The sequence below is a fragment of the Triticum urartu genome, chromosome 7, assembly GCF_003073215.2.
Source record: "Triticum urartu cultivar G1812 chromosome 7, Tu2.1, whole genome shotgun sequence".
NCBI classification, from domain to species: domain Eukaryota; kingdom Viridiplantae; phylum Streptophyta; class Magnoliopsida; order Poales; family Poaceae; genus Triticum; species Triticum urartu.
Genome location: NC_053028.1, coordinates 649,618,381 through 649,633,097, shown reverse-complemented (window position 1 = coordinate 649,633,097; position 14,717 = coordinate 649,618,381). Strand labels below are relative to the sequence as shown.

Below are 14,717 nucleotides of genomic sequence, written 5' to 3'. Positions count from 1 at the left end.
TTTCTGATTAACGTGGAATTTTTTAGACTAATTTTTTTAGGGATAGACTAATTCTCTTGCTTCTAATTAATCCATCATTTACTTTTTATATATAAATAGATGGAAATAAACATGTAATGTGAAAAACGAAAAGTGTGGCGTATATCTCAGGCCTCTGCATCATGAGAAGTAAACATGCCACTCTCATTCTCATTTGATAAGAAAACTGCCAAAAAAAGAACCAATATTAGAAAGGAAACAGGTGCATATATGCCGAACAGAGAAAGTAGTGGTTGCACCAACGTTTGATGCACCCACGCAATGAACAGTAAAATCAAATAAAATTGAAACTTTTTAAAAAAATCAGAAACTTTTTGGCATTGCTTATGAGCAAATCTTTTACTAGCTTGCAAAGTTTGATCGCGAAATAGCAACGAATGAACTCCATATGAAATGAAATACAAACTCTTGCTCTTCACCCACTTTTCAGATTTTATATTTGAGCACAAACTTTGTTTTTGTACAAAGCTTCTCGGATGTCATTTGGCCACGAAAGTTTGCATGCACCTAAAACATTTGCTCTAATCAGATCTGCAAAGTTCCGGATTTTTTTATTTCTTTATGATAAGTTTTCAATCATGGGTGTAGCGGGGATGCAATGTCTGTCAGTGTAGAATAGCCACGCTCGTACCGAATAATCAGTTATTTCACTTTTTATTTATATGACAGGATGTCTATCCGTAAATTACAATGTGCATTACAAAGTGCACAATACATATGGCAACCTTCTCATGTCATTGACCAACCAGAGAAATCAAAAGGCAAAGAGAGAAGAAACGTGGTGTAGGAGAGTCAACTATTCAACAGCACCAAGGAATCGCTCCTTAATTACCCGAAGAAGTCAACCGATGGATTAACTAAGAATTAATTAGTACTAATTAGTAGTTCTTGGAGACGGCGGCGGTGGTCAGGGCCTGCCTGAACTGGTGGACGGCGCAGGGCACGCGGAGGATGCCCTCCTGCTTGTACCCGAACTCCTGCGCCGCCATCTCCAGCAGCGCCGACAGCGACGGGTGCCGCAGCGCCTCCACCCTCACAACGAACCGCTCGCATTCCTCCTCGCCGTTGCCCACCACCAGCACCGGCACGCACCCGCGCGGCACGCCGCCGTTGTTGCCATCGCTCACCCGATCCGAGAAGCTCAGCCGCCGGATCAGCTCCCTCATCGCGGTTTATCGCTGACGAACGTAGGAGATACTAGCTAGTATATATATATAAGCTAGCTGTTACCTGTTAGCTAGAGGTTAGATTTCGATCGATCTGAATTTACATGTGTGTTTGTGTTTCTTGGCGTTGGCGTTGGCTCTCCTTTTATAGGCGATGGAATGGTTGATTGGATCAGAGAGAGAGAGAGAGAGAGGAGAAAGAGAGAGGGGGGGGGGGGGGGGGGGGGGGGGGGGGGGTGGATGGAAGGATTACTGTTCTGTGGTGGCGTAGCAGTCGTGGTTGAGGTCAATCTCCACTGGATTCAAACATGTTGGCTATCGTATCATCAGCATCGTTGAAAGTTATGAGCATGGAATTTGGTTAGCTACACGCATTATAATATACTAGTACTATTGCCCCTCAATTACCCAGCTATATAGCTAATGGAATAAGACTTTTCAAAGTTTATGAACCGGCCGCTAGATTGGATTAGTTAATTATTATATATCTAGATCAGGCATAAACATTGATCTTTTTTCCAAATTAACATTAATTTGACTATAAGAGAGCTTGTGCTTCTCAAGATGTATGCTCCTTCAGAGAGCGAATTAGACATGTACCTGGGTTTTTTTCATGACACAAACTCTAGTGCTAGGTGTATGAGTGCCTCACGCAGAGTTTCCTATTTACGCATAGAACTGGTCAACTGGAATATGGATGTGCATGCATGATCTAATTATTACATATTTTGTACCAATCAACCAACCTTGAAGATTAAGAATAGTCCCTCTCTCACATCGTGAAGATGAGTTCGTTGTTGATTAATCAGTTCCAAAAATACTGAAACCAAATCTAGCTACCACCGGCAGCTACAAGACGGCGCCACATGTTTGTATGTTTGTGTTCTGCCCTATAACTTCTTCTTTTTCTAGGTGGGGGGTGGACTTTGGGGGTTCTAATTAACATGGATGCAAAATGGTATTCTGTGGTGGGATAGGATTTGACGTTGACAACGCTATCGAGCAGGGATAGCGAATGATCTCAATTGCATGATCAACCAGCGGAACTTCTCAACTTTTTCCAAGGGTTTTGCCCCTGGTAATAACTTGATTGACCAGTAAGTCAAACAACAATGCAATTATGCAACCTTTTTTTCCTACAAGGAAGAGGTGAGTGTGCATGAGCATCACATCCGCACGTGAGATACGCACCAGATTGGAGCACATGGTTTATAACATCTCTTTTTTTAGTAGGTAAAGGGTTTCGTATTAATTAACCTAGACCATGGCGATCCAGTTCACATAAGTTTATAACCCTCTCAAGACCCGACCATATCCAGACGGCCGTCTTAATCTAGCTAAATGCATGTGGGTTGCATGTTGGAAATATGCCCTAGAGGCAATAATAAATAAGTTATTATTATATTTCCTTGTTCATGATAATCGTTTATTATCCATGCTAGAATTGTATTGATAGGAAACTCAGATACATGTGCGGATACATAGACAACATCATGTCCCTAGTAAGCCTCTAGTTGACTAGCTCGTTGATCAATAGATGGTTACGGTTTCCTGACCATGGACATTGGATGTCGTTGATAACGGGATCACATCATTAGGAGAATGATGTGATGGACAAGAACCAATCCTAAGCCTAGCACAAAGATCGTGTAGTTCGTATGCTAAAGCTTTTCTAATGTCAAGTATCATTTCCTTAGACCATGAGATTGTGCAACTCCCGGATACCGTAGGAATGCTTTGGGTGTACCAAACGTCACAACGTGACTGGGTGACTATAAAGGTGCACTACAGGTATCTCCGAAAGTGTCTGTTGGGTTGGCACGAATCGAGACTGGGATTTGTCACTCCGTGTAAACGGAGAGGTATCTCTGGGCCCACTCGGTAGGACATCATCATAATGTGCACAATGTGATCAAGGAGTTGATCACGGGATGATGTGTTACGGAACGAGTAAAGAGACTTGCCGGTAACGAGATTGAACAAGGTATCGGGATACCGACGATCGAATCTCGGGCAAGTATCGTACCGCATAGGACAAAGGGAATTGTATACGGGATTGATTAAGTCCTTGACATCGTGGTTCATCCGATGAGATCATCGTGGAACATGTGGGAGCCAACATGGGTATCCAGATCCCGCTGTTGGTTATTGACCGGAGAGTCATCTCGGTCATGTCTGCATGTCTCCCGAACCCGTAGGGTCTACACACTTAAGGTTCGGTGACGCTAGGGTTATAGAGATATTAGTATGCGGTAACCCGAAAGTTGTTCGGAGTCCCGGATGAGATCCCGGACGTCATGAGGAGTTCCGGAATGGTCCGGAGGTAAAGAATTATATATAGGAAGTGCTATTTCGGCCATCGGGACAAGTTTCGGGGTCACCGGTATTGTACCGGGACCACCGGAAGGGTCCCGGGGGTCCACCGGGTGGGGCCACCTACCCCGGGGGGCCACATGGGCTGTAGGGGGTGCGCCTTGGCCTATATGGGCCAAGGGCACCAGCCCCAAGAGGCCCATGCGCCAAGAGAAGAGAAAAAGGGGAGAGTCCTAAAGGGGGAAGGCACCTCCGAGGTGCCTTGGGGAGGATGGACTCCTCCCCCCTTTGGCCGCACCCTTCCTTGGAGGAAGGGGCAAGGTCTGCGCCTCCCCCCTCTCCCTTGGCCCTATATATAGTGGGGAAAAGGAGGAGCAACCATACCTAAGGCCTGGCGCCTCCCTCTCCCTCCCGTGACACATCTCCCTCCTCCCGCAGCGCTTAGCGAAGCCCTGTTGGAATCCCGCTACTTCCACCACGCCGTCGTGCTGCTGGATCTCCATCAACCTCTCCCTCCTCCTTGCTGGATCAAGGCGTGGGAGACGTCTCCGTTCCGTACGTGTGTTGAACGTGGAGGTGCCGTCCGTTCGGCGCTAGGATCATCGGTGATTTGGATCACGACGAGTACGACTCCATCAACCCCGTTCTCTTGAACGCTTCCGCGCGCGATCTACAAGGGTATGTAGATCCACTCCTCCCTCGTTGCTAGATGACTCCATAGATAGATCTTGGTGACACGTAGGAAAATTTTGAATTTATGCTACGTTCCCCGACAGTGGCATCATGAGCTAGGTCTATTCGTAGTTACTATGCACGAGTAGAACACAAAGTAGTTGTGGGCGCAGATTTTGTTCAATATGCTTGCCGTTACTAGTCTTATCTTGATTCGGCGGCATCGTGGGATGAAGCGGCCCGGACCGACCTTACACGTACTCTTACGTGAGACTGGTTCCACCGACTGACATGCACTAGTTGCATTAGGTGGCTGGCGGGTGTCTGTCTCTCCCACTTTAGTCGGATCGGATTCGATGAAAAGGGTCCTTATGAAGGGTAAATAGCAATTGGCATATCACGTTGTGGTTTTTGCGTAGGTAAGAAACGTTCTTGCTAGAAACCCATAGCAGCCACGTAAAACATGCAAACAACAATTAGAGGACGTCTAACTTGTTTTTGCAGGGTATGCTATGTGATGTGATATGGCCAAAAGGATGTGATGAATGATATATGTGATGTATGAGATTGATCATGTTCTTGTAATAGGAATCACGACTTGCATGTCGATGAGTATGACAACCGGCAGGAGCCATAGGAGTTGTCTTAATTTATTTATGACCTGCGTGTCAACATAAACGTCATGTAATTACATTACTTTATTGCTAACCGTTAGCTGTAGTAGGAGAAGTAATAAGATGATGAGACAACTTCAAGAAGACACGATGACGGAGATCATGATGATGGAGATCATGGTGTCATGCCGGTGACAAGATGATCATGGAGCCCCGAAGATGGAGATCAAAAGGAGCAATATGATATTGGCCATATCATGTCACTATTTGATTGCATGTGATGTTTATCATGTTTTTGCATCTTATTTTCTTAGAACGACGGTAGTAAATAAGATGATCCCTCATTAAAATTTCAAGAAGTGTTCTCCCCTAACTGTGCACCGTTGCTACAGTTCGTCGTTTCGAAGCACCACGTGATGATCGGGTGTGATAGATCCTTACGTTCACATACAACGGGTGTAAGACAGTTTTACACATGCAAAACACTTAGGGTTAACTTGACGAGCCTAGCATGTGCATAGACATGGCCTCAGAACACAGAAGACCGAAAGGTCGAGCATGAGTCGTATGGTAGATACGATCAACATGAAGATGTTCACCGATGATGACTAGTCCGTCTCACGTGATGATCGGACACGGCCTAGTTGACTTGGATCATGTAATCACTTAGATGACTAGAGGGATGTCTATCTGAGTGGGAGTTCATAAGATGAACTTAATTATCCTGAACATAGTCAAAAGGTCTTCGCAAATTATGTCGTAGCTCGCGCTTCAGTTCTACTGTTTAGATATGTTCCTAGAGGAAAAAATTTAGTTGAAAGTTGATAGTAGCAATGATGCGGACTAGGTCCATAAACTGAGGATTGTCCTCATTGCTTCATAGAAGGCTTATGTCCTTAATGCACCGCTCAGTGTGCTGAACCTCGAACATTTTCTATGGATGTTGCGAACATCTGACATACACATTTTGATAACTACGTGATAGTTCAGTTAAACGGTTTAGAATTGAGGCACCGAAGACGGTTTTGAAACGTCGCGAAACATATGAGATGTTTCGAGGGCTGAAATTGAGATTTCAGGCTCGTGCCCACGTCAAGAGGTATAAGACCTCAGACGTTTTTCTTAGCCTGCAAACTAAGGGAGAAAAGCTCAATTGTTGAACTTGTGCTCAGATTGTCTGAGTACAACAATTGCTTGAATCGAGTGGGAGTTGATCTTCCAGATGAAATAGTGATGGTTCTCCGAAGTCATTACCACCAAGCTGCTAGAGCTTCGTGATGAACTATAATATATCAGGGACATATATGATGATCCTTGAGATATTCGCGATGGTTGACACCACAAAAGTAGAAATCAAGAAGGAGCATCAATTGTTGATGGATGGTGAAACCACTAGTTCCAAGAAGGGCAAGGGAACAAAGGGATACTTCATGAAACGGCAATTCAGCTGCTGCTCTAGTGAAGGAACCCAAGGTTGAACCCAAACCCGAGACTAAGTGCTTCTGTAATAAGGGGAACAGCCACTGGAGCAGAATTACCCTAGATACTTGGTAGATTAGAAGGCTAGCAAGGTCGATAGAAGTATATTGGATATACATTGTGTTGATGTGTACTTTACTAGTACTCCTAGTAGCACCAGGGTATTAGATACCGGTTCGGTTGCTAAGTGTTAGTAACTCGAAATAAAAGCTACGGAATAAACGGAGACTAGCTAAAGGTGAGCTGACGATATGTGTTGGAAGTGTTTCCAATGTTGATATGATCAAGCATCGCACGCTCCCTCTACCATCGAGATTGGTGTTAAACCTAAATAATTGTTATTTGGTGTTTGCGTTGAGCATAGACATGATTGGATTATGTCTATCGCAATACGGTTATTCATTTAAGGAGAATAATGGTTACTCTGTTTATTTGAATAATACCTTCAATGGTCTTACGCCTAAAATGAATGGTTTATTGAATCTCGATCGTAGTGATACACATGTTCATGCCAAAAGATAGTAATGATAGTACCACCTACTTGTGGCACTGCCACGTAAGTCATATCGGTATAAAACGCATGAAGAAGCTCCATGTTGATGGATCTTTGGGCTCACTCGTTTTTGAAAAGTTTGAGACATGCGAACCATGTCTATTGGTGTATATGCATGAAGAAACTCCATGCAAGTGGACCGTTTGGACTCACTTGATTTTGAATCACTTGAGACATGCAAATCATACCACATGGGCAAGATGACTGAAAGCCTCGGTTTCAGTAAAATGGAACTAGAAAGCAACTTGTTGGAAGTAATACATTTTGATGTGTGCAGTCCAATGAGTGCTGAGGCGTGTAGTGGATATCGTTATGTTCTTACTTCACAGATGATTTGAGTAGATGTTGAGTATATTTACTTGATGAATCACGAGTCTGAATTATTGAAAGGTTCAAGTAATTTCAGGGTGAAGTTGAAAGATCATCGTGACAAGAGGATAAAAGATCTATGATATGATCATAGAGATGAATATCTGAATTACGAGTTTGGCACAGAATTAAGACAATGTGGAAATTGTTTCAAAACTAATACAGCCTGGAACACCATAGTGTGATGGTGTGTCCGAACATCATAACTGCACCCTATTGGATATGATGCATACCATGATGTCTCTTATCGAATTACCACGATAGTTTATGGGTTAAGCATTAGAGACAACCACATTCACTTTAAAAGGGGCACCACGTGATTCCGATGAGATGACACCGTATGAACTATGGTTTAGAGAAACCTAAGCTGTCATTTCTTAAAAGTTTGGGGCTGCGGCGCTTATGTGAAAAAGTTTCAGGCTGATAAGCTCAAACCCAAAGCGGATAAATGCATCTTCATAGGACACCCAAAACAGTTGGGTATACCTCCTGTCTCAGATTCGAAAGTAATAAGGGATTGTTTCTAGAATCGGGTCCTTTCTCGAGGAAAAGTTTCTCTCGAAAGAATTGAGTGGGAGGATGGTGGAGACTTGATGAGGTTATTGAACCGTCTCTTCAACTAGTGTGTGGCAGGGCACAGGAAGTTGTTCCTGTGGCACCTACACCAATTGAAGTGGAAGCTTATGATAGTGATCATGAGACTTCAGATCAAGTCACTCCCAAACCTCGTAGGATGACAAGGATGCATACTACTTCAGAGTGGTACGTAATCCTGTCTTGGAAGTCATGTTGCTAGACAACAATGAACCTACGAGCTATGGAGAAGTGATGGTGGGCCCGGATTCCGATAAATGGCTCGAGGCCATAAAATCCGAGATAGGATCCATGTATGAAAACAAAGTGTAGACTTTGGAAGAACTACTTGATGGTCGTAAGGCTGTTAAGTACATATGGATTTTAAAAGGAAGACGGACAATGATGGTAAATGTCACCATTAAGAAAGCTCGACTTGTCGTTAAGAAGTTTCCCGACAAGTTCAAGGAGTTGACTACGATGAGACTTTCTCACTCGTAGCGATGCTAAGAGTCTGTTGGAATTATATTAGCGATTACTGCATTATTTATGAAATCTTGCAGATAGGATGTCAAAACATTGTTTCCTCGACGATTTTCTTGAGGAAAGGTTGTATATGATACAACCGGAAGGTTTTGTCAATCCTGAAATATGCTAATAAGTATGCAAAGCTCCAGCTATCCTTCTAAGGACTGGAGTAAGCATCTCGGGGTTGGAATGTATGCTCTGATGATGATCAAAGATTTTGGGTTTATACAAAGTTTATGAGAAACTTGTATTTCCAAAGAAGTGAGTGGGAGCACTATAGAATTTCTGATGAGTATATGTTGTTGACATATTATGGATCAGAAATGACGTAGAATTTCTGGAAAGCATATAGGGTTATTTGGAAAGTATTTTTTCAATGGAAAGCCTGGATTAAGCTACTTGAACGTTGAGCATCAAGATCTATACGGATAGATCAAAACGCTTAATAGTACTTTCAAATGAGCACATACCTTGACATGATCTTGAAGGTGTTCAAGATGGATCAGTCAAAGAAGGAGTTCTTGCCTGAGTTGTAAGGTATGAAGTTAAGACTTAAAGCTCGACCACGGCAGAATAGAGAAAAAGGACGAAGGTCGTCCCCTATGCTTAAGACGTAGGCTCTACAGTATGCTATGCTGTGTACCGCACCTGAAGTGTGCCTTGCCATGAGTCAGTCAAGGGGTACAAGAGTGATCCAAGAATGGATCACAGGACAGCGGTCAAAGTTATCCTTAGTAACTAGTGGACTAAGGAATTTTCTCGATTATGGAGGTGGTAAAAGAGTTCGTCGTAAAGGGTTACGTCGATGCAAGCTTAACACCTATCGGATAGCTCTGAGTAGAGATGCCGGATACGTATAATGGAGCAACAATTTGGAATAGCTCCAAGTAGAACAGTTATTTGAAATGGCTCCAAATGTAGCGTAGTAGTTGCATCTACAAGATGACATAGAAATTTGCGAAGTACATACGGATCTGAATGTTGCAGACCCGTTGACTAAAACCTCTCTCACAAGCAACATGATCAAACCCAGAACTCATCGAGTGTTAATCACATATCGATGTGAACTAGATTATTGACTCTAGTAAACTCTTTGGATGTTGGTCACATGGCGATGTGACCTGTGAGTGTTAATCACATGGCGATGTGAACTAGATTATTGACTCTAGTGCAAGTGGGAGACTGTTGGAAATATGCCCTAGAGGCAATAATAAATAAGTTATTATTATTTTTCCTTGTTCATGATAATCGTTTATTATCCATGCTAGAATTGTATTGATAGGAAACTCAGATACATGTGCGGATACATAGACAACACCATGTCCCTAGTAAGCCTCTAGTTGACTAGCTCGTTGATCAATAGATGGTTACGGTTTCCTGAACATGGACATTGGATGTCGTTGATAACGGGATCACATCATTAGGAGAATGATGTGATGGACAAGAACCAATCCTAAGCCTAGCACAAAGATCGTGTAGTTCGTATGCTAAAGATTTTCTAATGTCAAGTATCATTTCCTTAGACCATGAGATTGTGCAACTCCCGGATACCGTAGGAATGCTTTGGGTGTACCAAACGTCACAACGTGACTGGGTGACTATAAAGGTGCACTACAGGTATCTCCGAAAGTGTCTGTTGGGTTGGCACGAATCGAGACTGGGATTTGTCACTCCGTGTAAACGGAGAGGTATCTCTGGGCCCACTCGGTAGGACATCATCATAATGTGCACAATGTGATCAAGGAGTTGATCACGGGATGATGTGTTACGGAACGAGTAAAGAGACTTGCCGGTAACGAGATTGAACAAGGTATCGGGATACCGACGATCGAATCTCGGGCAAGTATCGTACCGCTGGACAAAGGGAATTGTATACGGGATTGATTAAGTCCTTGACATCGTGGTTCATCCGATGAGATCATCGTGGAACATGTGGGAGCCAACATGGGTATCCAGATCCCGCTGTTGGTTATTGACCGGAGAGTCATCTCGGTCATGTCTGCATGTCTCCCGAACCCGTAGGGTCTACACACTTAAGGTTCGGTGACGCTAGGGTTATAGAGATATTAGTATGCGGTAACCCGAAAGTTGTTCGGAGTCCCGGATGAGATCCCGGACGTCACGAGGAGTTCCGGAATGGTCCGGAGGTAAAGAATTATATATAGGAAGTGCTATTTCGGCCATCGGGACAAGTTTCGGGGTCACCGGTATTGTACCGGGACCACCGGAAGGGTCCCGGGGGTCCACCGGGTGGGGCCACCTGCCCCGGGGGGCCACATGGGCTGTAGGGGGTGCGCCTTGGCCTATATGGGCCAAGGGCACCAGCCCCAAGAGGCCCATGCGCCAAGAGAAGAGAAAAAGGGGAGAGTCCTAAAGGGGGAAGGCACCTCCGAGGTGCCTTGGGGAGGATGGACTCCTCCCCCCTTTGGCCGCCCCCTTCCTTGGAGGAAGGGGCAAGGTCTGCGCCTCCCCCCTCTCCCTTGGCCCTATATATAGTGGGGAAAAGGAGGAGCAACCATACCTAAGGCCTGGCGCCTCCCTCTCCCTCCCGTGACACATCTCCCTCCTCCCGCAGCGCTTAGCGAAGCCCTGTTGGAATCCCACTACTTCCACCACGCCGTCGTGCTGCTGGATTTCCATCAACCTCTCCCTCCTCCTTGCTGGATCAAGGCGTGGGAGACGTCTCCGTTCCGTACGTGTGTTGAACGCGGAGGTGCCGTCCGTTCGGCGCTAGGATCATCGGTGATTTGGATCACGACGAGTACGACTCCATCAACCCCGTTCTCTTGAACGCTTCCACGCGCGATCTACAAGGGTATGTAGATCCACTCCTCCCTCGTTGCTAGATGACTCCATAGATAGATCTTGGTGACACGTAGGAAAATTTTGAATTTATGCTACGTTCCCCAACATTGCAATGGAATGATGTATCAAAAGATCGACATCCTTTAATGTGCAAGTTGTGTAGATTGTAGATAATTATAAACACAGTGGTACTCCCCCGGGCCTTTCATTATACAATTATAATGTGTGGAACGATAAAAAAAACATCACAAACGTTTATGGAGAACAGGTACATGGGACAAGGGCAAGAACTTGAGCAAGATCACTCGAAAGTTTGACTTCTAGAGTCAACACACAAGGAGGACTGGGGAGGATCTTGACGATGGCGATGTCGACAAGGGGTGCCTGGAGTGCATGATATGTTAAGCGTCCATGGCAGTGGGCATGGTAGGGGGTTCGTTATTCCCCAGCATAATTTGCATGGGGCGTGTTCTTCGCACTATCTCTTTCTAAATTTTCGGTTGCAATAAAGCTATGTTGATTAATTTTCAGTTGCATTAAAGCTCTGCTGATTGCAAGTTTGTGAAATCACAATCGATATGTACATTGTCTTGTTCGCTCATTACTTATGATAGTCAAATCAAAGGTCGCATGAGTTTAGACAGAGCCGAAGGCGGTAGCAATGTGGAGTGGAGCCTACATGGCCACGATGGTGGAAGCGAGGATGGAGGTTAATGGTACCCGGGTTAAGGTTTGTTTCAATCATGATGGGCTCTCTGTCTAGTGTTCCATTTCAAAGATACAAGATTATACATGATTCAAGCACATGTCAGGCATATCTAGAATACAAAAACATGCAAATTTAAAGTAAAAGGTAACTGGGGCATTAGATCTCGCTAGGCACGCAAGCACGTTGACATCAAGACCTACAACCTCCTGACCTCACGGCTGAATGTTATGGACCACGTTGTTGGCTTGAGTATTCTGCTAAAAGAAGGTGAGAGTACTTCTTCCACCCATCTTCGTGTCTCCGGTTGATTTTTCCAAGAGGCATCATTCCGTGCTCTAGTACCTTGCCCTGTTTCCAAGTTCAGAGACAATCTCAGCTTGTTGATCAGCAAATTCATGAATATTCCAAGACTTCCATTGAGAGTGTATTTGGGGATTTGGGGGTTAGGGTTGGGGCGAGGGGTTCCCTGAACCGCCAAAGAAGATGATTCAAGCACGACGATTTGAGAGATGGCCGTACAAACCACCATTGGTGACGGTTTGGGATAGAGCGGGATGGTACTTTTTTCTTTCTTTCTGTTTTAACGTCCATGTTAGAATCCACACAACTCTCTCATCAACAAATGGTGTTTCATTAATAAAATGCAGTGCATATATAACACGCACACTATGCTTCGCAAGTTACTTCCGTGCTGAAGATTGTTTATTAAACTTAAATAAATGAACGGTTTCGTGTGTCGCAATGATGCAGAGGTCAAGGGTGATCCTTCTTTCTGGATTTTTTTTTTAAAAAAAAGTGTGCTTGCAAGTTGCTTCTGAAGAACTGGTCCAGCTGACCCACCTTAATTAATTTAATGCGTTTAATACTAATCAAGCGGACGGCGGTGACTCAGCCGGTGGTTCCGGTCACCGGCCATGGTGCTGGACGAGTCGATCGGCGACTTGACCACAGCACGGACCGCACTACACGTTGCCACCAACCCGTACTACAGAACAATCAGCCGGTCGGGCAGGACTACGTACGTGCTGTACATGACATGTCCTGGTAGTAGAAATTTCATCGAGCTAGCTTGCAAAACTTGGGCGATCGATACCTCCATCTCCTCTGGTCGCCCGGCGAAGGTGTCGCCGAGCTTCCGATGGAAGCTGTTCATTTGAACGAGCTACTCCACGTACGGTCGTTTCCGGCCACCGAGATTCTCCTTTGGCAGGTTTTACTTACCTCGCACACGCGTGCTTAATTGCATTACTGATTGAGATTGACGAGGTTGCACGTGACACAAGGACTATTCTCTTGGCATGACTACGTACGTACATCTCGTTGAACTCCTCAAACTAGAGTTGTCCGGGAGAAGCATCACCGACCAGAATCATCCAGCCAACTTTTACATCTCTCTCGACCATGAAAATCTGTGCCTGGTCTAGCTTTAGTCGTAGGGGATATCTATCATCTTTAGGCTAGTCATAGTGGGACTAACTTAGCTAGTAACATAACACACTTCAAAACAATTCTGCTTATATGGCAAGTAATTAATGAGATGTGGTAACATAATATGTTACTGTAACATAGCGCTTTTTAAGACAAGATGAGTCTACGAGCTAATAAATGAAGCCATCTATGATACTACTATTATGTTACTTTGTATTATGAAGGTGGTAACTTAGACTAGTGTCATATGCATGATACTAGTCTAAGTTACTCCCCACTATGACCAGCCTTACGCGATAGCAGTACATGGTTCGAAAAACAAAGCCCACGTTTCAAGAGCCAGTCCAAGCTACGGGCGCACATAATTTGAATATTCTCGTTGCCTCATTAGCGATTTGCATACCATGTCCATATGAGAGTTCGAGATCGAGCATTATTTGAAGCAAAAGGCTAATGCTTAAATGGACGAATTTCTGTCGTGTTGTCCATCGTCTCGCGTGTGTGACACATGTCCTATAGGAGCTCAGCCCGGATTGCAACATGACGCTCTTGCAGTCACCAACACAGGCAATGTTTGCAAAAGATGAGGATAGTGTGAGGCACATAACGCATGTCTGTGTGAGAGCTCGGCCTAAGGATTGCAACATGCCCCGTGATGTAGTTGCAACATGGGCCATGTTGCAAAGGATGGGTACAACGTGTGATACATGATGTGTTTCCCCGTGGGAGCTCAGTTTGCGATTGCAACATAGCCCATGTTGCTGTTGCAACACTAACCATGTTGTAAAGGATGGGGCAGCAACATAGACCATATTGTAATGGAATATTTTTACATAAACCATTGAAAATAGTACAACGAAGCACAACACGGCTCGTTTTGTAATCCATGAATGCAACACAAGACATTTACAAACTAATGGGGTGCACGGCTGGTGCAGGGAGAGATCAGACGGCTTCTGAGGCAGCTGATATGATCCAATTATCATCCAGGATCAAGTTGACGTATAGCGTCGCCCTTATTTAATTTGCAACTCTAAAGCTAATAGCAGATGGCAAAGGAAAAAACATGACTAGTGTCGAACCTGTGGGCCTTCCCATCTTCCCTAAGATGCAATTAAGATGAGCCACCATTCACCACCATCCAACATTGTTGGTGTTGAGCTCATGGGTCCCCCCCCCACCTTCGCCCGCCTCTCTCACGGTATGAGGGATGGGGAACCCTAGTGTCTTGGTGCCAACCCATATATATGTTCGAGTTAGGATTACATGGTGGCGCATCATCAATGACGGTGGCGGCGCCAGCCTGATGAATAAGTTCTCGAGCCGTCTCATCACAATGGGCGACGTCAATGACTCATAAATGTAGATTCCTACTGTCCTTTCTGAATGGTGAAGCTAGCTTTGCAGGGTACGTAGGTGTGGCGGTGGCAGCTTACCTCTGGCCTCCTACCTTGTACCCTTCACGTTGG

General features: G+C 44.7%; 1 protein-coding gene across 1 annotated transcript; it reads right to left on the bottom strand.

Annotated features, from left to right (window-relative positions):
- Positions 1 to 697: 697 nt before the first annotated feature.
- On the bottom strand, positions 698 to 1,304 carry LOC125525082 (auxin-responsive protein SAUR71-like). Its single transcript, XM_048690109.1, has one exon. The coding sequence runs from the start codon at positions 1,203 to 1,205 to the stop codon at positions 918 to 920; it is 288 nt and encodes a 95-aa protein (XP_048546066.1). The 5' UTR covers positions 1,206 to 1,304; the 3' UTR covers positions 698 to 917.
- Between the last annotated feature and the right edge of the window lie 13,413 nt (positions 1,305 to 14,717).